The sequence below is a fragment of the Petaurus breviceps genome, unplaced genomic scaffold (genome assembly GCF_028583685.1).
Source record: "Petaurus breviceps papuanus isolate PSGF00001 unplaced genomic scaffold, PetGlider_PUasm1.0 187, whole genome shotgun sequence".
In the NCBI taxonomy this organism is placed as follows: domain Eukaryota; kingdom Metazoa; phylum Chordata; class Mammalia; order Diprotodontia; family Petauridae; genus Petaurus; species Petaurus breviceps.
In genome coordinates this window covers 24,576,427-24,600,122 of record NW_027185799.1, presented here as the reverse complement: position 1 = coordinate 24,600,122, position 23,696 = coordinate 24,576,427, and the positions used below count along the sequence as shown (strand labels likewise).

Here is a 23,696-nt window from a genome sequence, read left to right as displayed (position 1 = left end):
TACCTTCCAAGAGTCTCCTCCTAGAAAGTTAGACACAGGGGAATGAGTTTTTTTTTTCTTACTATGGATATTCACAAAGATTATGTACTAAGACAAAGAAGGCTTTGTAATCTGCTTGATGGAGGAGGGGAGTACCCATGGTAATGAATTAAAAGCCTTAGATTACTGGAAGATAGCATAAAGTTTGTTCAAGAACTGTATCTCATTCCACTTTCTCTCCTCTAATTCTGAAATAAATGGCAGCATTCAGAGTAATTTCCCCAAGCTTTTGATATAAGAATGATAATATCCAAGAAAATTAGATGTTTGAGAATTGTGGTTTTACCATTCATGAAATAACCAGTTTCCTTTGTTTATAGATTTAATTGTCCCCTTCCCTGCCTATCTCATAGAAATGTTATAAAAATTAATTTGAGTTAAAAAAAAACCTTTACAAACTGTAAAGCAGCATGATACATTTTTTATTATATATTATTTTGTAAATTGTATTATATAGTGAGATATAATGTGTTTTGGAGACTAGTGAATTTTTAGGGGAAAAATGTTAGCTAAAAAAATTAAGGAAAGGAATGAAATGTTCAGGTTTAGTGTTCCTCAAGAAAAAGAATCACATCTTTTCCCCCCTTTTAGACATCTGAAGATAGGACAGTTAGAGGTCTGGGCAAAGTTCAGAACAAACAATGAATGAGAAAAGGCCTGACTAACTAGAAATCAAAAGAGAGAAGTAAGACATTCTTATAAGAAGAGAACAGAATAGTATTTCTTTAGATTAGGAAGGGTGGTAGGTAATGGGTGAGAAAGTATCCTAGAGAAATTTGTGTAGGGAAACTTTGATTATTTCATATCTTAAGGACGTGCCTTTAAAAAAATGGAAATTCACCTGGAAAGTCACAGCAATAATATAAATCAAGATTTGAGAAGCAATGAGGTCAAAATTAAGAATGAATTATGCAAAAATCTGGATGCTGGTCAAAGGCAAATTTCAAGAGAACCAATTTTTTAGGGTTAAAAAATGATTCATGAAATAATAGAATTAGGTCATCTATGGCAACTCGGTGTAGAAATAACCTGTATAATACCCTAATGAATGACTGTACCTTCTGGAGAAAAATTATTATTTTTAAAAATTTATTTATTAGTTCTCAACATTCATTTCCACAAGATTTAGAGTTACAATTTTTTCTTTCCCCATCCTTCTCCTACCTCCAACCCAAAATAACAGGCCTACTGAATACCCCTTCTCCCACTCTGTTCTCTCATATCCTCCTCCTTTACCCCCCCACCCCAACTTTCTAGTAGGACAAGATGGGTTTCTATACCCCAGTACCTGTATATTTTATTTCCCAGTTGCATATACAAAAAACAATTTTTTAACATTTATTTTTAAAACTTTGAGTTCCAGGTTTATTTCCCCTTCTTTTCACTTCATCCACCCCCAACTGGGAAGATAAGCAATTCAATATAGAATGCACATGTGTAGTTACCCAAATCATTTCCATAGTAGTTATATTGTGGAAGACTAACTATATAACTATATTTCCCTCCATCCTATCCCATCCTTCACTTACTCTGTTTTCTCCTTTGACCCTATCCCTTTTCAAAAATGTGTGCTTCTAACTACCCTCTCCCTGAATCTGCCCTCCCTTCTATTATCCCCCCTTTTGTCCCCTTCCCTGCTACTTTCCTATAGGGTAATATACCCAATTGAGTGTATATGTTATTCTCTCCTTAAGCCAAGTTCAATGAGAGTAAGGTTGTCCCATTCCCTTTCACCTTCCTGCTCTTCCCCTCCATTGTAACAGTTTTCTCTTGTGTCTTTTATATGAGATATTTATCCTAATGTATCTCTCCCTTTCTCTTCCTCCCAATATATTACTTTCTCACCACTTAATTTTATTTTTTAGTTATCATCCCTTCCTATTCAAGTCATCCTGTGCCCTCTCTCTATGTATACATGAACATATAAATTGCCCACACTCACATATATATTTATATACCCATACATGCTCCTATACATACATATATGTGTATGTATACATATGTATACACACACATATATTCTCTTCACTTATTCTCATACTGAGAATAATCTTATGAGTTACAATTATCATTTTTCCATGTAGGGATATAAATAGTTCAACTTTAATAAGTTCCTTATTATTTCTTTTTCTTGTTTACCTTCTCATGCTTCTTGTATTTGAAAGTCAAATTTTCTGTTCAGCTCAGGTTTCTTCATCAAGAATGCTTGAAAGTCCTCTATTTCATTGAATTACCATATTTTCCCCTGTAGCATTATACTCAGTTTTGCTGGGTAGATGATTCTTGGTTTTAGTCCTAGCTCTTTTGACCTCTGGAATATCATAATACAAGCCCTTCAATCCCTTAATGTAGAAGCTGCTAGGTCTTGTGTTATCCTGATCATTTTTCCACAATACTCAAATTGTTTCTTCCTGACTGCTTACAGTATTTTCTTGACCTGGGAACTCTGGAATTTTGCTATCATATTCCTAGGAGTTTTCTTTTTGGGATCTTTTTCAAGAGGTGATTAGTGAATTCTTTCAATTTCTATTTTGACCTATGGTTCTAGAATATTAGGGCATTTTTCCTTGATAATTTCTTGAAAGATGGTGTCTAGACTCTTTTTTTGATCATGGCTTTCAGGTAGTCCAATAATTTTTAAATTATCTTTCCTGGATCTGTTTTCTAGGTCAGTGGTTTTTCCAATGAGATATTTCACATTGCCTTCTATTTTTTCATTTGTTTGGATCTATTTTATAGTATCTTGATTTCTCATAAAGTCATTAGCTTACAGTTGCTCCAATCTAATTTTGAAGGAGTTATTCTCTTCAGTGAGTTTTTGAAATTTCTTTTTCCATCTGGCAAATTCGACTTTTTAAAGCATTCTTCTCTTTATTGGTTTTTTGGGCCTCTTTTGCCATTTGAGTTAGTCTATTTTTTTAGGTATTATTTTCTTCAGTATTTTTTTTTTTTGGTTCTCCTTTAGCAGGTTGTTGACTTGCTTTTCATGATTTTGTTGCATCATTCTCATTTCTCTTCCCAGTTTTTCCTCTACTTCTCTTACTTGATTTTCAAAATCCTTCTTGAGCTCCTCCATGGCCTTTAACTAGTTCATATTTTCTTGGAGGCTTTTGATGCAGGAGTTCTGACTTCATTGTCTTCCTGCCACTCCATGCCTTGATCCTTTGTGTCTCCTGAAAAGGATTCTATCATCTGTTTGTGCTTCCATTGCTTGCTCATATTGGCAACCAATTACTTGACTTTTGAGCTCTTTGCCACGGTAGAACTCTGCTTCCGGAATGGAGAGAGTAAATGGAGATTGTCTTCTTATAATTTCTGGGGTTTTTGCAGCTGCTGGAGCTATTAGATGGGTGCCCTCTTTGCAGTCCCCACACACTCTGGCTCACTGGTCACACACCCCAGTACCACCACCCACGAATGTGATCCAAGCAGTTTAAAGCAACAGCAATTACCCTCGCTTGGTTCCCCTACAATCTGCAGACCACAGCTCTGGAAGCAGCCTCACGGCAGCAGCTACAGCCACCGCACTTCTCGCTCTGGGGATACCAGCTGGACCACAATCCCTCTGTTTGAACAAAGTTCCACACTGACCTTTTACTTTGTCTTTGGCATTTGTGGATTGAGAAGTCTGGAAACCACTACAGTTGCTGGTGATCCACTCTCCTGTAGTCTACTCTACCCACAGCTAGTTTGGGCCACCTTGGGGATAAAATTGCGGGCTCACATGGGGCTCGGCTGGGCTCCCAGATTGGTGCAGTAGCCCCTTCCTGCCAGCCTGTCAGGCTTCCTTCAGTGGGAGATTTGTTTCTCTCTGTCACTTTGTGGGTTCTGTAGCTCTAAAGTCTGTTTAGAGTCATTTTTTACATGTATTAGAGGAGGTGGAAGCCAGAGCCATGTGGAAGTCCTGTTTCTACTCTGCCATCTTGGCCCTGCCCCCTTGGAGAAAATTTCAAAATGCTGTTTACTAGATTCAACAGGTCCTTTTTCTGTTTCATAGCAGTCTTTACATTATATTCATCTCTAGTGGACACACTCACCAAAGCACCTTTTCCAGTCTTATCACTAATCATAAACTCCTCCTGATAACCTCATTCATTTCAGTTTAGAAATTGAAGTCATATATTTTGAGAAATACTGCCTTTCTTCCATACCTTAAAACCTTTTTCTGTCCACAGTAATTTCTTTTGTTTCCAATTTTAAAGATGTAAGTGTCCCTCTCTTCTCATCTCTCTTCATCTGTTTTTTTTTCTCTCTCCCTTTATTCCTCGTTCCTTTCTCCTCCCCCCCTCCCCCTTCTTCCACTGTACATTTCCTCACCTTGTCATACCTGGTCCCAGCCCACTTTTCTTTTTTTTTCCTTTTTTTTTTTTTAAAGCAATCGGGGTTAAGTAACTTGCTCAAGGTTACACAGCCAGTTATTTCTGGGTGTGGTGCTGAGTATCTGAGCCCGGATTTGATCCAGGTCATCCCAACACTGGAGCTGGTGCTCTTACTCGCGGAGCCACCTGGCTGCCCCTAAGCAATTGGGGTTAAGTAACTTGCTCAAGGTTACACGGCCAGGTGTTTCTGGGTGGGTGCTAAGTGTCTGAGCCCGGGATTCGATCTCCAGGTCTTCTCAACACTGGAGCAGGTGCTCTTACTCGCTGTGCTACCTGGCCGCCCCACCCAGCCCACTTTTCAAAGTTTGTTTATTTCCATAAGTGTAGTCTACATTCCAGCCTAAATGGTTCTCTGTCCCTGAAATATCTTCCCTCATACCCTCTGTCTGTTTGAATCCCTGATTTCCTTCAAAGTTCAGCTCTTGTGCCTACTTGTACTAGAAGCTTTCCCTTGTGTTCCCCTACCCCTGTCGCCTGGCTAGGAGGGGCTCTTTCCCTCCTCCTCAAATAATCATATACTAACTCCTTAAAATTTATATTCCCCCCAGTAGATGCCAAGCTTCTTGATTACAGGAATTTTTTTTTTACTGTCTTTATAATTCTGCCATCCTGCTGAGTGTTTCGCTTATAATAGGTATTTTATAAATGTTTGTTGGTTTGGATTAAGTCAGTGAGTCCATCTACTTCCAGAACTTCAGTTATCTTTTCTCTGACTAGTATATCCATATATCTAGGTCGTATCTGTCCTCCAGCTATTGTGCTTCCCAGATACCTCTTGGCTATCCCCATTTGGATGTTTCAGTGGAGCTTCTAATTCCACACAACAAAAACCCAGTTCAACAGTTTCTCCTCCAAAATCTTAATCCTCCTCCTAACTTAATTGTTTCTGATATTGCCCTACTAAGTCATCCTCATCTCCGAGTTGTCTCTGACTCTTCCTCCTTTCTTCACCCTCCATGTCCATTGAATTTCCAAGTTATTAGCATTGTACCGCCACAACATCTCATACATGCTTTAGTTCAAGTCCTTATTGTCTTTTGTTTGAGCTGTAGCAGTGGCCTCTGTATTGCTCTCCCTGTCTTTATCCTCTTCCCTTCTCTAACCCACTTTTCACTACCTGCTAAAATAATCTTTCTGTTGCAGATGTTTGTCCATTCCTGAGCTACCCTAGATACTTCAGTCATCACTCTTTATTGTATATGGAATGAAATAAAATCTGACAGACTTTGTTTATCTAAGAGACCAAGACATAATTGTGTTTTCTCTTGTACCCAAGAAGACAATCTCCAACCTACCTGTCTAGCCTTATTTTATAGTGTTCTGCTTGAAATGTTCAGTGTTCTAATGCCAGCTGGACTACTAGCCAATCCCTAATCTCTTCTATAATCTGTACATTGTGTTGGGCCTGTGTCCTCCAGTGTAGGTGTTGCTTAAAATCAAAATATCATGTGTAAGGTTGTTTTCAATAATATAGAAAAAGAATAGCATTTACATGCATGTGTAGTTAAATGTATAAAATCAAGTTAATAAATAGAGTTAAAAGCTTAAAATGTAATTTTAGGTGCTTTATTAATAGCTTTTAAAATTTCAATTTAAATAGTAGGCTTTCCAAATATACTGCTTTTAGATTCTACCCATTTTGTGACTTTATGATGTATGTCACTTTGCATTTCAAAAAAGTTGCTTTGCATGCTTCAAAGTAGTTAGATCACATGTATTGCATGTTAAAGTTGTGATGTATAAGAATATGAGTTACTCATTTCTGTTCAGTAAATACTTATTAGTCAATCAACTGATATATTTTGAATATCTAAATTCCTATTATGTGGGTTCTTTTATAAAGGAGATTTCTCTATGGGATATCAGGTTGGTCCAATTGACATTTAAGACAACTTTCAATTATAAGGTAAAAATTCTGGTTACTTTTCCAGTTTATAACCAAATTTAGGAACAAGGACTGTCCATTTTTGTTGAGTTTTGTTAAAACTTTTTTGTGATTTCTGTCCTACAAATCTTTTCCGTTGATGAAGCGACTACTTCTTAAGCTATCAAGTTAGCTTAGTCAATGGTATGGATGTTGAATACATAGGCTGTCAAGGATATTTTTATGATAGCTTCTGAGGACCTTATAAACATTTCCCAACATCTGTGATCATTATTTTGGTTGAAGAATCTGCTAATTGGAATTTTAGAACCTTAATAATACCAAGCAATAATGCCGAGATTGTTCTCTCTGTTACATAATATGTTTGCATCATAAACCCTTACTTACTCGAAGGTCCGAAAAAGCAAAGACCGGGACTTAGGTAAATTTCATGTCTTTTCTAACACCTTAGTCTTCTACACATAGCAGACATTGACTTCATGTTTTGTTAGACTGACTGACATCACAGTCCAGGGCTGATCACCTTTCTGTTCAGTGAAATTCAGTCAATTGCTTTTTGTCATTTTTGCATTGCTAGTTCATGTCATATACGATTCTTACTATTTAAAGATCAAGATATAATTCTATTTTCTCTAGTTTGCAAGAACTCAATATTTGTAGGTGTTTTTTTTTTCTTTAAGAACTGCCTGAGGTTCCATTGGTTGAGGAGGAAGTACAAGAAACTGAATCCTGGGCCAAGCCACTTGTCTACCTTTGGCAGACCAAAGCACCGAATTTTGTGGCAGAGCAAGAATACAATGCAGCTGTTGCCAAAATGGAACCATACTGTGCTATTTGCACTCTCCTAATGCCCTACTATAAGGTAAAAGGTTTTAGCAACCCAAATAGTAATTAAAGTCTCTTTTTTTCTTTGAACTTACAGTATTTTGGTAATATTAAGGGTAATATTTGTTAATTATGTAGGCAAGGTAAAGGGAGGATGTAATACACCCATAAATAAACTGTTATTTGAGACTATTTCCATGTCAGTATTTTCTAATTTTTTAAAAATTTCTTAAGTAAATTTCAGGAAACAGCCAGTAATTATTTAATTTTATAATTCTCCCAATCCTTTCCTCTCCCCTTCCCCCTTTTTAAACAAAAGGTATTTTTTTTTTTGGAAACTGAAGCTGAAGTTTAAACATCTAAAAATTTGAAAAGCTAAAAATAGACTTTTTTCTAATTGTCTTTTTTAAATTTGAACCCTTATTTTTAGTATTGTTCCATCAACTTTGAACATTTATAGCTATGGATACCCTAAGATGCTCAGTAAATGCTTCTTGAGTTGTTTAAACATATCCTTTCAAGTGACCCTGTTTAGGGCATAAGTCAACATAAGTTGAACAATCAGTTTCTGTCCTGTAGGAGCTCAAGTTCTGAAATGATAAAAAACAGAGGTACTTAATTAATATTTATCAGTAAATTGATACACATTTTTGTAGGTAAATGATATATATGTATATATTAAATATATGAGATATATTCAAGGCATGATTTTTTTTCCTTAGACTTGTATGTTGAACAGTTGATTCTGTACATACATTTTTAGAGTATAAAAAATGACATGCCTTTCCTCTAAACTTTTTTCTTTTTTTTTGTTTTTTTGGAGGGCAATTGGGGTTAAGCAACTTGCCCAAGGTCACATGGCTATTTATTGTGTTAAGTGTCTTAGGCCGGGTCCCAACTCAGGTCCTCCTGACTCCAGGGCCAGTGCTGTACTCACTGCGCCACCTAACCGCCCCTTAAACTTTCTTAACGAGGGAAATATTTTGTTCACACTGTACTTGTACATGATATGCATAAGATAGCATCATGATTAGAAAAGTTTTGTTTCTCCTCATTTTGTCACTGACTACATACTAAGTGTGGGACAAATCATCTAACCTTTCTGAAATTTAGTGTTGTTTACTAGTTCACTTTTTAATTTCTTCATCTGTCAAAATTTTCTTTTCTTTTCATTTGTCACAAATTGCAAGATGCTTCGAAATCATTAAATAAGGCCCTTGGATATATAAGAGTTGTAGAGATGAAAGTGAAAACAGAAGGAATTTTTTAAAATATAATTTTTTTCAAATTTTTTGTTTTATCTCATTTACATTTCCCATCATATCCTTCTCCCACTTGCCAGAGATCAATGATGGATACAAACAATTATTAAGGACCTGCTATGTCCTAGACATTCTGTCAAAGCACTGTATAAATTTTACTTTATTTGGTCCTATATCAACTCCTTTTATAAAATAATATATCTTAGCAAGTCAATATTATAGACAGTGTTCATTATACATGGTCTCCTACCTCTATAAAGAAGACAGGGAAGAAAGGCTTCTCCTATCTTTTCTTTCAAGCCATCCTTGGTCATGACATATGTGAAGCATTAATTTTTGGTTGTTTTATTGTTATTATTATTATTCATTCTATTTACATTGTTTTAGTTATTGTATTGAGAATCCCCAGGGTGTCCAAGATTCATAAATCAGTGACTGAATAGAAGAGTAGGACAGTTTATAAAAGAAAGTCTTGCTACCTGTCACTGAAAAGTAAACATTATATTTTTCAGCCAGACAACAGTAATGAAGAAAATTATTGTACATGGGAGACTAAATCCAATGAAGTGACTTCTGCCTTGGAAAAGACTAAGCCACTCATTCCAGAGATGTGTTTTATTTATAGTGAGGAAAACACAGAGCATTCTCCATCCAATGCCTTCATTGAAGAAGATGGAACAAGTCTTCTGATTTCCTGTGCAAAGTGTCGTGTACAGGTTCATGCAAGTAAATAAATGGATTATTCAATAATTTTTAGGCTTTTCAATCTCTGCAGAAAAATGTGGTTTTCTTTGTTGCAGTTCTTATTTATTAAAATTTGCGATTGCTCAGCAATTTTTGATGCAGTTTCATTGATTTTTTTCTTGATCATTTCCTTAAAGAAAAATTATTTTTTACTCCTTTTGAGATTTAATACATACCAGGTTAATTTTCTTTCTCCATGATGCCATAGAAAGAATCCTCCTCCTGCTTCCCGAGTTCCTGAAGGGTGTGATGAATTTGTACTTTGTTTAATCAGTCAGAATTGGCTATATACCTAAATTCTTTTTACCTTTGATTTTTATGTAAATGGAAAGATTAGTGAATTTTCAGAAACCTAGGGCCTGGAGAGAAACTGGAGCTGGAAAGAACCTCAGTGGTCATTCATCCAGTCCATTCATTTTCCAGTATTAGTCCTTGAGAGGTTAGAAGACAAATAGTAAGTTGTGAAGCTGGATTTTATTCCTACATCTCTAATGTAAATATGAAATGCTGACCAATAACATTGAATAGATACTGTCTTATGCACACGGTATCCATGATCTGTTAGGTGAAACCATGGATAGTAAATATCTCGGAAAATTAGAATTAAAGCTAAGTTTTATTTCTTTTATTACATTATAATTTAACTTGTTAGAAGCTCTTGCATTGTAAAGAATAGACAACTGCATAATCTCAAATCAGCTATGCACTAAGGTAGATTAGAGGGTAAATGACTAAAGCTTGACTATTAAGAAATTGTGCTATTGTCTTTCAGGTATTTTCATTAGCATTTCAGAAGCTGATCTTTGAACTAAAGTTTCTTTTTGGTCATTGTGTTTAGGCGGCAATGTAGCCTTTAAAACTTTTGTTTTGAGGGATGAGAACCAAATGCGTTTCTGAAGCCATTTGATTATTTTTGCTATACAAACATCCATTTTAACTAATGGAGACACTTATGTGGTCTTTCTGACTACTGTGCATTCATAGCTGAAGTGTGTGAAGGGGATTATAGTTGTCAATGAGCTAACTCATGGCTATGCCTGATTTTTAAAAACAGGTTGCTATGGTGTTCCTTCTCAGGACATCCGTGATGGATGGCTATGTTCTCGCTGCAAGAGAAGTGCATGGACGGCAGTAAGTAGCTTCCTTCCATCTTCCTACTTGTGCCTGTTTAAAAAGATCTGTTTTTAAAAATAGATGTGTTCATGTGATTTTCCTTCCAAATGTAGAGTTCCTCACTTCTAGCATTTTCTGCTCCATTTCATCCTTGAGGTGCCACATTTACTTGAGTCCTTCAAAGGTCCATGATTTCCTAAGTGCGGGTATGCTTCTGGCAGGCATAGACTGCAACAATCCTTACTTCAGTATATGATATCAAGAGTTTCTTTGGATAAAGAAAATGTCGTCACTTGTTAGTCACCCTTTTGTCTCTGACTGGCTCCAAGCTAAAATCTGTACTTTAGGCCCTTTCAGCCTGTTGTTATGCATGCCGGAGCTAGTACATGTGTTTGACTTCCTAATGGGTTTAGTGGCCATGCATAAGGAGTAGTCATCAATACTCATAACTATCATTTATAGGATCACATATAAAATCCTCTGCTTATTTTTCAAAGTCCTTCATGATTTATCTTTTTCTCCTTATGTACTGTGTGATCCAGTGACACTAGTATACTCCATATAGACACTCCATCTTCCTGCTGTGGGCAAAACTTCATGGAATGTCCCTTTTCCTAGGATGCTTCTTTTCTCTAGTATGTGGCCTCCCTGCCTCCAAGTCACAGCTAAAATTCCAGCATCTTTAATAAGAAGCTTTTACTGATCCTCCTTAATGGACCTTCCCACTATTGATTACCTCTAATTAATCTCATATATATCTTGTTTGTACATAGTTGCTTTTATGTTGTTTTCTCCATTAAACTCTGAGCTCCTTGAGGACAGAGACTAGTTTTCTTTTTTCTTTTTCATCCTTTGTATCTCTAGCACTTAGAACAGTTCATGGCATTCATTGTTCAGTTGTTCAATCATGTCTGATTCTTCATGAGCCCATGGATCATCCTTTCCTTGGGTTTTTCTTGGCAGATACTGGGTTGGCTTGACATTTCCTTCTACAGTGGATTAAGGTAAAGAGAAGTTAAGTGAGTTGCTGAGGGTACTGAAGTTAGTAAGTGTCTAATGCTGGATTTTCACTTGGGTCTTTTAGACCCAAAGCCCAGCCCTTTAGCCACTTTGCTATGTAGCTGCCTCTCCTGATACGTAGTCACTTAGTAAATTCTTGTTAACTGTCTGATTTCCTCACTAATGACTTTATGTCAGCTTAGAAGTTAGTCTGTGGTAAATTATCCCCAGGGTCTGTCCTTGGAAATGTTTTATTTGTCATTTTTTCTTGATGATTTATATCCTAGATTTGCAGGTGAACTTAAGCAGGTTGGAGAGGAACTCACACAAATGTTAGGTTTATAGATTTAGAGTCAGAAAGGAACTCAGAGGCTATTTAGCCCTTCCTCCTAATTTTACAGATAAAGACATTGAGGCCCAGATCATATACAGTGATAGCTTAATGCCAGGCTCTGATGCCAGAGCTAGTGCTGGTTCTATCTCCTGCTATCTCCCACAGGAGGTGAGAGAGTCAGGATTCTAGAAGGTTTTGACAGGCTAGAATATTATGGCAGATCTAATAAGATAAAATTTAATAGGGATAAATGTAAAATGTTGTCCTTGTTTCAAACAATAAACTTCAAAAATTATAGGATATATAGCAGTTCATATGAAAACAATTTGTGGGTTTTAGTACACTACAAACTCAGTATATGTTACCAATGTTATTTGGGAATAATAAAAACTAATCTATTCCTAGGTTATGGACTGCTGTAGTAAGGGAGTAGGGGTATACTAGAGTCTAGGACTTGAGAGGTGACAGTTCTGATGTATTCTGTCTTTGACAGACATTTAGAGTATTATGTGAATTCATGGATACCACATTCAGGGGGGACATTAATAAGTTTGACAGGAAGGTGATGTGAATGCTAAAGGGCCTTGAGATCATATATGAGGGAGAAGGAAATTAGGCTGTTTAGTTTGAATAGAAAACTTAGGGTAGTCAAGATGTCTTGGGGGGCAGCCAAGTGGTGGAGTGAATAGAGCACTGGCCCTGCAGTCAGGAGGACCTGAGTTCAAATATGACCTCAGACATTTTACACTTATTAGTCATGTGACCTTGGGCAACTCACTTAACACCAATTGCCCTGCCCTTCCCTCTCCAAAAAGCAAAAAAAAAAAAAAAGATAGCTGTCTTGGTATTGGAAGAGTTTGGTAGAAGAGAGATGTCTGAACACTATACTCATACTACTTCACTTGACTAAGACATCAGCTGCCCTTCTCTATGTGTATCCAAATCTTGCTAGCCCCTCCCTTTTTTGTTGTTTGAATTTTTAAAATGCCTTTAATACCTTTTTTGTCATCTTTCATAACATTTTGATTTTTGTTATTGTTGTAGTTATTCTCTCCATTTCCGTTATTTTAGTCATTGCATATATTATTTTCTTTGTTCTAATTATTTCACTTTGCATTAGTTCATACAAGTCTTCCCTTGCTTCTTTGTATTAAGCATTTCTTAAAGCACAGTCATAACTCTATTATATTTATTTATTGATTGATTGATTGAAAGCATTTGGGGTTAAGTAACTTGCTCAAGGTTACACGGCCAGTTATTTTGTGTGGGTGCCAATTATCTGAGGCCGGAACCGATCCCGGGTCTCCCTATGCTGGGGCCAGTGCTCTTACTTACTGCACCACCTGGCCACCCGTTACATTTATAAACCACAATATGTTACCTTCCCCAATTATTTTGTTTCCAGTACTTTCATAATACAAAGTAAATATTTTGGTGCATGTGGAGATTTTTTTTCTATCACTGATATCCTTGTGTGATATGGTTACCAAAGAAATTTCTGGGTCACAAAGAATGGACATTGTAATCACTTTCTTCATATGATTTCCACATTGCTTTTTCCAGAATGGTTAGGTCACTTCACAGCTCCATCAAATGTGTTTGTCTTTACATAGTTTTTAAAACAGTAACTTATTCAGTAATTTGTTAGATGCGAAGCAAAACCTCAAAATTGCTTTGTTTTTCATTTATCTTATTATTATTAGATGTTAGAAGCCGTCTTTCATAGGTTTTTTAATAATTTATAATTGTTATGAAACTGTTCCTATCCTTTAATCCCTTCTTTGTTGGGATTTCCTTTGTTCTTATATTTCTATTAGCCGCCTATGTATCTTGGATATTAGATCATTATCTGAGGTATTTGTTGCAAAGATTTTTTTTTTTGCTCAATTAGTAGCTTCTCTTATCCTGATTGTATTACTTTTGTTTGTACGGAAACTTTTACATATCCTGTCAAAAATTATTTTTTCTTTTTTATTAGCTTCTATCATTTGATTAAGAAATGTACTTACTAACTATAATTGTAAAAGGAAACAGCAGGTTTTCTTCTGATTTTTTTATGGGATGACTCTTAATATTCTAGACATTGATCCATTTAGAGCTTATTGTTCTATAACCTTCATGTTGTTAGTCTGAATGCAATTTTTGACCAACTATGTTTTTTCCCAGTAATTCTTGCAAATAAGCAGTTCTTTTGTAAATAAATTATGTTTTAGGGTTTATTATATAATGGTTTATTGAGTCCAGCTATTTCTGATCTATCTTTAATCTTTCGAATAGTTTTTGATAAGCCTGCTTATCCTTTCAAAATCCATTTTAAATTTAGTCTCATTTATAACACTTGTCAAATACTTTGGTACATGTAATGCATGCTTTTATGTATCGCTAACCAAACATTTTCATACTTAATTATATTCTTTTATTCTCTAATTTTTTCCATACATATAATTCTTTTGGCCATTTAACCATTGTATCTGTGCATTCACATAGTGAATTAGTCAGCCATCATTTAATAACTGTCTGCTATTTGCCAGGGAGGGAAAGAAAGTAAAAAGTATTTATATAGGACTTACTGTGTGCCAGGCACTGTGCTAAGTGCTTTTTACAAATATTATCTTGTTTGATTCTGACAACAACAGTGGGTACTGTTATTATCCTGAATTTACAGTTGAGGAAAACTGAGGGAAACAGAGGTGTAAGTGACTTGCCCAAGGTCTAGTAAGTGTCTGAGGCCATATTTGAATTCTTCCTTACTCCAGGCCTAGGGCTGTATACACTGGGTCACCAGTTAGCTTCAGGTGGTGCCAGGCACTGTGCTAAATGCTTGGAGTACAAAGAAAGGCAAATCACCGCCGCTCTCAGGGAGATTGCAGTCTAATTGAGGAAGACAACATGTAAACAACTATGTACAAAAGTTATTATATACAGATAAATAGGAAGTAATCAATAGAGAGAAGGCTCTAGAATTAGGCAGTATTAGCAAAGGTTTCCTGTGGAAGGTGAAATTTTAACTGCTAACTGTAGGAATCCAGGGAAGATAAGAGGCAGAGGTGAGGAGAAGAGTGTTCCAGGCATGGGGGATAGCCAGAGAAAATGCCCAGAGCTGAGAAGTGAGGGTGTGTTGGGTGGTGAGGTTAAGAAGACTAGAAAGGTTCAGGGGTGGAAAGGGTGGGGAGAAGAACTGGGTGATGAGTTTGAATGTCATACAGTGGATTTTGTATTTGATTCCAGAGGTGATAAATTTATTGAGTAGTGAGAGGGGCGTGCAATAAAAAGCACTTTGGTGGCTTTTTGGAGGATGAATTGTCATGATGAGAGACCTAAGGCAAGTAGACCCACCAGGTATTGCTAGAGTCCAGGAATGAAGTGATGTCTGCCTACACTGGGGTGTTGTTAGTGTCAGAGAAAAGAAGGGGGCATGTTGGAGAGATGTTAAAAAGATGGAATCAACTGCCTTTGGCAACAGCTTGGCTATGGAGGGGACAGATAGTGATTAGTCCAGAATGACTCCTCGGGTGTGTGTGTGAGGCACTGGGAGGATAGGGGCATCCTCTAGAATCATAGGGAAGTTTGGGAAGGGGGAAAGATAGTTCAGTTTTGGGACATGTTGAATTTAAGATGTCTATAGGCCCTCCCATTCAAGATGACCAATAAGCAGTTGGAGATGTGAGATTCCTTTTAAGCTCAGCTCTGATGCCATCTCCCTTGTGAGGCCTTTCCTAACTATCTTAGGTGACAGTGATCTTTTTGTATTTATATATTCTGGAACTCTTTTTCTTTGTCTGCCATTTGCCCCATCCAATTGATCTTATATTTCATTTATATCCCCCATTAAACTTGTTGGTGTCAGGAGTGATACTGCTTTTCCTCTTCACATTCGCTAGACCTTGCCAAGTGCCTAGTGTGTGGTGAGTGGTGAATGAATAAATAAAATAAATTATAAAAGATACTTGTCACTGTTTCTGCCCTGCTCCACACACAGTTCGTACTAGTCACTTAAGTGACATACTTTTGAAATGAATTGATTTGAGTTAAATGATTAGATACCTTTGTTCTCCAATTATCACTAACAAAAAATGACTTTTATGTGAGAATAATGCTTCAGTTTTAAATTTTAAATTTCATTCAAAACTTTGAAAGAGAATCTTAAATATTTTTATAATAAAAATAGGTATACTAGTTGACAATTATATTCAGTTTTAAATGTTGCATTATGTCATTTGATTCTTACAACAGGTGAGACAGGTGCTGTTATCCCCAGTTTATAAGTGAAGTAACTACAGTAGAAAGTAGGGTTATTTTCCCAAGTCTTTGTGTCTGAGGCAGGATTTGGACTCCTTATATTCCTGATTCCACAAGTATCAGTCTAGCTAGGCTGCCCATGTTGGGAAGTATCCTAGGCCTCTGTCATTGTCATTTTAATTCTGGGACTTAAGCTTCCTGGCCTGTTTTTGTTTTTCCTTGCCATGGTTTAGCTTTTTTCAAAACCTTCTTGTCAGTAGCATTTTTGTTGTTGTTTTTACTCTCCCAATTCATTCAGAAATTTAGCCTTCCACTCTGTTTGCTTTTTGTGATTGAATCAGAGTTCTCTAAATGGGAGGCATTTTAGGAGACATTAGTTTAACTCAGTCATTTTACAGAGGAGGAAACTGAGGTCCCTAGAAATTTATTCAAGATAATTGTGATGCTCAAGATCATCTTCAAGATAATTAGCAGCATAGTGCAGACCAGAGCCTTGTTCTTCCTCTTTGAAAAGTGCTATCTTTTATTGTGTGACCAAAGTGAAAATATTCTAAATATTTATTCCTTTAGAATTGAGCTTATTAAAAAAAATTAACTTCTATGAAATTGAAAAAATTCTCTGTTCCAAAAAATTTGCCATTTAGGATTTTATAATGGAGTCTCAGAGAACTAGATCTGTCTACAATAGTTTAAACAACTGAATGAGAACTCCAAGTCCGAACAGCATGGTATAGCAGTCATCTATGTACTTCATTTTAATTGTAACTAGCCAGACATTCACCAGTAGGCCAATGATTTTTCTCTTTAGCTCTCTCGTAATTTGAGTAAATTTTATTCATAGAGGTCCACATTTTATTGTGTTTTTTGAAAATCACTTTATTGCCTCATTAAGTAATATAAAGTAGTAATGGACAGTATTGATAAACTGACTTTAAGCTTCCTGTTTAGTATGCAGTAACTCACAATATTTTATTAAATGCTTACTAAATAAGATTCAGATTCAGATTGATTCAGTTGACAGAGTGAGTTCAAAAACTGTTTTCCCCAACTTACCATGAAATCACTTTCCAGTGTTTTAAGGTTAAATAGTCACCAACTCTCTTGTTATGTTTTCTTTCAGAATAGATCCAGCTTGGGCACAGTGATGTTAGAATGTTGATTTTTACCTCATTTTATGTTCATTCATGATTTTCATTTTGTTTTTTACATACTGTGGGAGAGTGATAATCATAAATCTGTAATATAAAGTTTCCTATAGCACATAGAGATGAACCTATTTTGTAGCCACCAAGTATAATACTGTTAATTTGTGATGTTATTTATCATGACCTTTTTGACAAGGTACTTAAGCCATGAAAATCATTATTTATTTCATTTCAGCAAATGTTTATTAAGCAACACACTGTGCTAGGTGTCATTGAAAAAAATATAGCTTCTACCCTTAAGGAGCTTACAATTAAATAGGGGGAATAAAGCATCTAAACAAAGCGTAACACAAGTTCAAATGTAATAAACTCAAAGGAGAAAACCAGGCAGGATGTTATAAGAAAATGAAAGACTAAAAGGCTCATGTGCAAAAATATAAGTAGGCTTCATGGAATATTTCACTCATGAACTAGTCCTTGATCATTTAAAATTAACAAGTGTGTACTGAGAAGAGCAATACTTGTCTACCTTTCCCAGAAATCTGTAGCCAGCAAATCATTTTGCCCCTTATATCGTCAATGCAATACCCATAGCAGCTGCTATGAATATGCAGATCTATTTCCAGGGTTGAATCACAAAATATAACAAATTGTCTCTCTTAAAGATGAAACCAAGATATTTATTCAAATTCCAGAAAGCCAATTCTACCATGGTAACGAAGTTTATGCACATCCACAATGCAGGGAGCACCACCATCCCCAAGCTTTTCCTCTGTTAGGCTTCCCCACAAACAAGCTTCCCTGGATAAAATTCTTCCTTTTACCCACATTAGCTGCTATACTTCAGCTCTCTTCTCAGCTCTGCCTCACTTTCTTTCAGTTCTACCCTGCTCTCTCTTTCTACTTCACCTTTCCTACTCCACCTGTTCAGTAAGCTTCTCCCACCATGGGTTCCATGTGACTCAAACTTCGGGCTGGGCCAAAGCTCAAAGCAGGTCACATGGGCCTATTAAGGGGCAGGGAAAGTTTTCAAATTCCCTTAACATTATACTCCAATGTAATGTTATGTCCTGAAGATGATAGAGGACTCCACAACTTTTCTGCCTTTTTCCTAGTGTATCCTATTCCTTTAATTCTTTCATTAGTTTTAAGTTTCCTTTTTACATTGAGTTCTTTGGTCATGAATTTCCTCATTACATTTGTTTTCCCAGTCTTACCCACCCTTAAAACAATAAAACTGTTATAATTGTTGAAATTCCAAGTGGGACACATATTAGATCAGTACTGGTTTGGTTCAAACTTTAACACCAATTTCTTATTTATATTACAGGAATTTTAACTCTTTTTCTATCTTGTCCTTTGTGAATTTGAATGATAAGAGATAAATACTTTTTTGAATGGTTGAGTCATTTCATACCTTCTTATTCTCTGTAACCCTTGTTCAATGTCTTTCCATACATCTTCCAGAGGAGTGTCCTAAAAAAATCCTCTAGATTTTTTGCTATTGTATGTATACCTTTGGAGCATGTGGACTATTCATTGTTATCCCTTATACTGCTCATAGACCATCTTTTTAAAATCAGTTAAAAATTTATTATATATCTAGTTTGTGGCTGCCCCTGTTCTAGATGTTGGGGATACCCCAACAAAAACACAACAATTTTTGTCTTCAAGGAGGTTACGTTCTGTTTGTGGTAGAGGTAATGCGTACACAAATAAGTAAATATAGAATTTATATAAGATAATTTTGGAGTAATCAGAAAAAGTCTCATGAAGGAGGTGGTTCCTGGGCTGAAGCTTGAAGACAGTGTGAGATTCCGAGTAGAAAAGGAAAGGAGGAATTCTTTCATATGGTGGACACCTTGTTCAAATGCACTGAGATAGAAGAGGTGAGGGGAATGGCAGGTCATTGGACTGACTTGTAGATACATGATGGAAATCATGTTAGAAAGAGGTGTTGGAATCAGATTTTTAAAAGTTTTAAATACCGCACTGAGGATATTTATTAGAAGCAAATAGGAGCCACTGAAGTTTCTTGAGAAGGGAAGTGAAGTGCTTTAGCAATATCAATTTAGCAATTGTTTGGAGAGAGTAGATAGTGTAGGCAAGGAAAATACTGAGGAGGCTTTTGTCATGGTCCAGATGAGAGTGGATGAGGGAAGTGAGGAGCTAGGATTAAACTCACTTCTCTTCTTGATCCATTGTGTTGGGAAGCTTAAAATAAAGTATCTTTTTTTTTTTTTTTTTTGCTTTTTGGAGGTGGGAAGGCAGGGCAATTGGGACTAAGTAAGTTGCCCAAGGTCACACAGCTAGTAAGTGTTAAGTGTTTGTGGCGGTCTTGAATGACTCCAGGGCCAGTGCTCTATTCTCTGTGCCACCTAGCTGCCCCTAAAATACTTTCTTACCATTATCTTCTTACCATATTCCTTCTCCCAGTGGAAATTTGGACTCTTCCCCTGGGCTGTGTTCAGGTGCACATCCACTTTTTCTTGCCTAGATTACTCCCCACCCCACCCCCTTCCCCAACCATTTTAGTGTTATCTTCTCTTCTCCCATCAAAATACAAACTCCTTGATGCCCTTGATGATGTTTTTTGAGTGACAATGGAGTTTATCTAGGAGGTTCTGCAATGTTCCATGCAGAGTCTACTTTTGTATATAGAGTTGTTTCTTTATAGCAGCCTTTAATTTAGCAAACCATAACCTTTGCCCCTTAAGCTCAGTACTTTTTATTCTATAAAAGAAAATGCCTTTGATTTAATCTGAAAGCCAAATCATTAGTAAATGGTTTGTAAATCAAGCTTTATAGATTAGTCTGTTTTCTGTTTTATTCTACATGGAGCCATTTTTTTTAGAGCAATATTTATACAATTCAGAATTAGGCTTTTTGGTGGAAGAGGCAGAAAACTGAAGGGGGAGAGACTTTAGGACACATATATATTTATTAAAATGACTTTGGGATTTCTCTAGATTCTTCCACTTAAAGAATATGCAGTAATTTTGACACTTATTTGAATCTCTTCGTTTCCTGACTTGATTACTGTAGTTCACTTTTAGCCACTGCTTCCCATATCACTGTCAAAAGATTACAGGCTGCATTAATTAAAAATATCATTACCATGGTTATTGCCTTGCCTTTAAAAATACTAAAATCCAATTTTTCTCTTTTTCTTTTCACTAGCTTTTGATTTATTCTTGAATTGATTTTTTTAAACTGTAGTTTTTGTGATCTCTTACATTTCACTTTTCTCTGAACAATACTTTAGGGGTAGACTTCTAATTATGAAGGAGTTAAACCAGATGAATGTAATAAACTGGTCACCTGAAGAGGCACTTGAATTTGGCTTAACAATTTAATTAGTGAAATACTTAATCTCTATTGAGAATATAAAGCAGGTAGAATCCTAATGATTAAAAGGAGTATTTCTCATCTGATATTTTAAAGATGATGGAAAAATTGAAGTATCCGTAAATATCTGGAGAACCATTTTTTTTTTTTTGCCTTTTGGAGGCCAATTGGGGTTAAGTAACTTGGCTCAAGGTTACACGGCTAGTTTTTTTGTGTGAGTGTTTAAGTGTCTGAGGCTGGGACCAAACTCAGGTCCTACTGACTCAGGGGCTGGCGCTCTACTCATTGCGCCACCTAGCCGCCCCTAGAGAACCATTTCTTTCAACATTTATAGAGCTTCCTGCTTGACTTGATTTAAAGTTTTTGTCTAACTTCACACATTGACTAGCTTTGCTTATATTCATATTTATGTTGATAAATTTTCCTTCAGTTACCATTTTGTTAGTTTATACCTAGTGATGTTTCTCAAATACAAGGCATATTATTCAGTTAAATAGGTTGAAAAGTAATATTGCTCTTTATCATCTCTCAGAAATTTTTATTTAGTTTAAATTTTATTTAGTGTAAGCTTCTATCCCTACGAATAGGAGTGAACATGTACAAACAAGTTAAGCATTTAGCACAGTGCCTGGTTGGTATATAGTAGGTACTATATGAATGGATATTCACGGGCTGGGTGGGGGTTTAAGCCTTTATTTAGCACCTACTCTGTGTCAGGTACTGTTTTAAACACTTTACAAATATTGTTTCAGAAACCTTTTGATGTAGCTGCTACTGTGATCTCCATTTTAAAGTTTGGAAAAGGGAGGCAAACAGGAATGTTTAGGGTCACACAGTTATTAAGTATTTGGGACTTTTTAATTTTAATTTTACTCATGTATTCTTGATGCCAGACCCACTGCTCTATCCACTCTACCACCTAGCTCCCTATCATAGAAACCCAGATTTCAATCTTCATTCTGTCCTTCGGAAATTAGGCTTCCCATTTATAGCCAAGAAATAAAATCATGCTGTGATTTTTTTTTTAGCATTTAATGAAAAATAAATTTTCATTTTTCATATGTGCTTACTAAGGAGAATTATTAATACCATAAGTAAGCTAAGAAATTAACCACTAACCCATGTGTGCTTGTGGCCTGATCTTAATATAATAATTGTAGTCTAATTACATGCCACATTATTATATAAATTTGTATCTTTATGGGAACTGAGAATATTTTTTACAGGTAATATTTACTGCAGGTGCTTATTCAATCTTAAAACTAGCATCTACTTCCCAGGGTTGCTTTGAGGTTAAAATTAGACAATGGATATAAAACACTTTATAAATCTCAAAATGCTACACAAATATTAGGTATTATTAAAGTAGCACTAAGGGACTAGTAACCATTTATCTAGGAGGAGGGGGCCATTGTTGGTGATGGTAGGATGGAATACTGTAGCTCAAGAAGGTTTACTTAGTAGGGTTAATTCTTTTACTCTTTGTAAGGCTGCCTTAAGCTACATAACTGCAACCACTTGCTGGTAGGAGAAACTAGTTGTATACATTATGAATCGAACCATTAATCCATATTCTTATTTACTCAAGCTTATCTCTTCCAAACCAGTTTTGCTAGTTGAAGAGATTCATTATTTTACTCTGATGGAAACCACAACATAGAAATACATTTCTAATGCTTTGTGTTTTTAGAAGTTGTCACACTATGAAAAGGTAGGGTCCACAATTAAAAAAAAACCTATTATAGATTTGAATTCTTATTCTATGTAATGAAATGCATAAACCAGGTTAATTGCCCACATTTACTATCTAGCCAAATGCATTTATTATACTTTGCAGAGTAATAAAGGGAAGTTTTATTGTATAGTGAAAGTGCAATAATGAATACATATAATAAAGAATCACTTTCATTTTAGTCTTAGTGGTAAAAAACCCCCAGAGAGTGGATTGGAATTCAACTGGTCCTTATACCTCTACTCTGTCCATTTTTGGGATATGATTTTAAAGGACAACTACAAATGAGAGTGGAATGTAGATGTTTGGGGTGCTTCTATGGATAGGACTGCATTGTATTTAGTTTTCCCCTCACGAATAAAGGTTTGCAATAAAAATGCAGAAAAAAGTTATTTTAATTCTCTTGTAATTTTTCATGTGTAGCAAGCATTGTGGGGCTCTTTAGTCTTCTTTATTAGTAACAACTGTTTGGATAATGATTGTAGTTGATGTGCTGCAGGCTACACCACACTTTTTATTTTGCTTCAAAAAGTATTGCATTTTTCTTCTATTTTAGCAAATATTGTAAGGAATTCAGATTTCTAGATTTGCCTGAAGTTTCATCATTAGGTAGAATAATAAAAAATGTATTAACCTTTATGGATTACCTAAAAACCATTTATTACTGTATTCCTTCTTGGTCTTCCTCCTGTTGACTGCTTCAGTGTCATACTTTTTTTTTTTCTGTGTGATGCCTGTAACTCTAATGAACCTTACTCACCTAAGCCACAACTTGTCATTTTGGGACAGGGATGGCCCCTAAAAGTAAAGGACTAGTGGATAAACTAGTGGGCAGACTTTAAAGCCAAGACTTAATTAATCTAACAAATCTATTTATCTGTCTACCTACCTAATCTTTTTTTCTATGTCTGTCCGCTCTAAAGCATCCCAGCCTCTGCCTGATCACTTCCAGGCAATAGTACTTCATCAGCAGGATAGGTTGTTGGTTGAGAAGTGTCTGTATCTCTCACTGTTGTATTGAGGCATGAACCTGACTCTTGCCACAGAGTTCAATCTGAAAATGGTTTCTTTCTTCTTCTGCCTTTTTCCATATGAAGCATTTTATTAGAGGAGAAACTCTTTGCAAAGGTGAGAAGGTAACATGATTTAGAAACAGAGGTGGCTATTACAAAAATCCATCATGACTTCATCAAGAACAGCCTGTCCTTATTTCCTTTTTCAGGTTCTCCTAAATTAGTAGATGAGTAGTATGCTTTGGATATAGTTTGTCTAGATTTCAGAAAAGCGTCTGGCCAACTATCTCATACTATTTTTGTGGAGAAAATAGAGAAGTATAGATTAAATGGTAATGTAGTTAGCAGAATTCAGAACTGTTTGGGTGACCAGACTGAAAGAGTAGTTGTTAATGGTTCAGTGTCGACCTGGTAGCGGGTCTCTACTGAAGAATACCAGATATTTGAGCTTGGCTGTTTTATATTTTTGTCAGTGACTTGGATAAAGGCATAGATGGCATATTTGTCACATTTTCAGGTACCACAAAGCTAGGAGGGACAGTAGAGTCAAAATCCAGCGGGAGGTTGATGAGTTAGAGCATTGGGCTAAATCTAACAAGATGAAATTCAGTATGGATAAATGTGAGACTTGCATTTGGG

At 35.9% G+C, this 23,696-nt stretch overlaps 1 protein-coding gene across 7 annotated transcripts in view; it reads left to right on the top strand.

Annotated features, from left to right (window-relative positions):
• KDM4C (lysine demethylase 4C) overlaps positions 1-23,696 on the top strand; it is a 463,317-nt gene that overhangs the window by 260,368 nt on the left and 179,253 nt on the right. For all 7 annotated transcript variants that reach the window (XM_069090752.1, XM_069090754.1, XM_069090755.1 and 4 more), the window contains 3 exons: positions 6,984-7,165; positions 8,903-9,116; positions 10,189-10,265. In XM_069090752.1, coding sequence (XP_068946853.1) covers positions 6,984-7,165; positions 8,903-9,116; positions 10,189-10,265 — 473 coding nt within the window. The remainder of the gene's footprint in view (positions 1-6,983; positions 7,166-8,902; positions 9,117-10,188; positions 10,266-23,696) is intronic.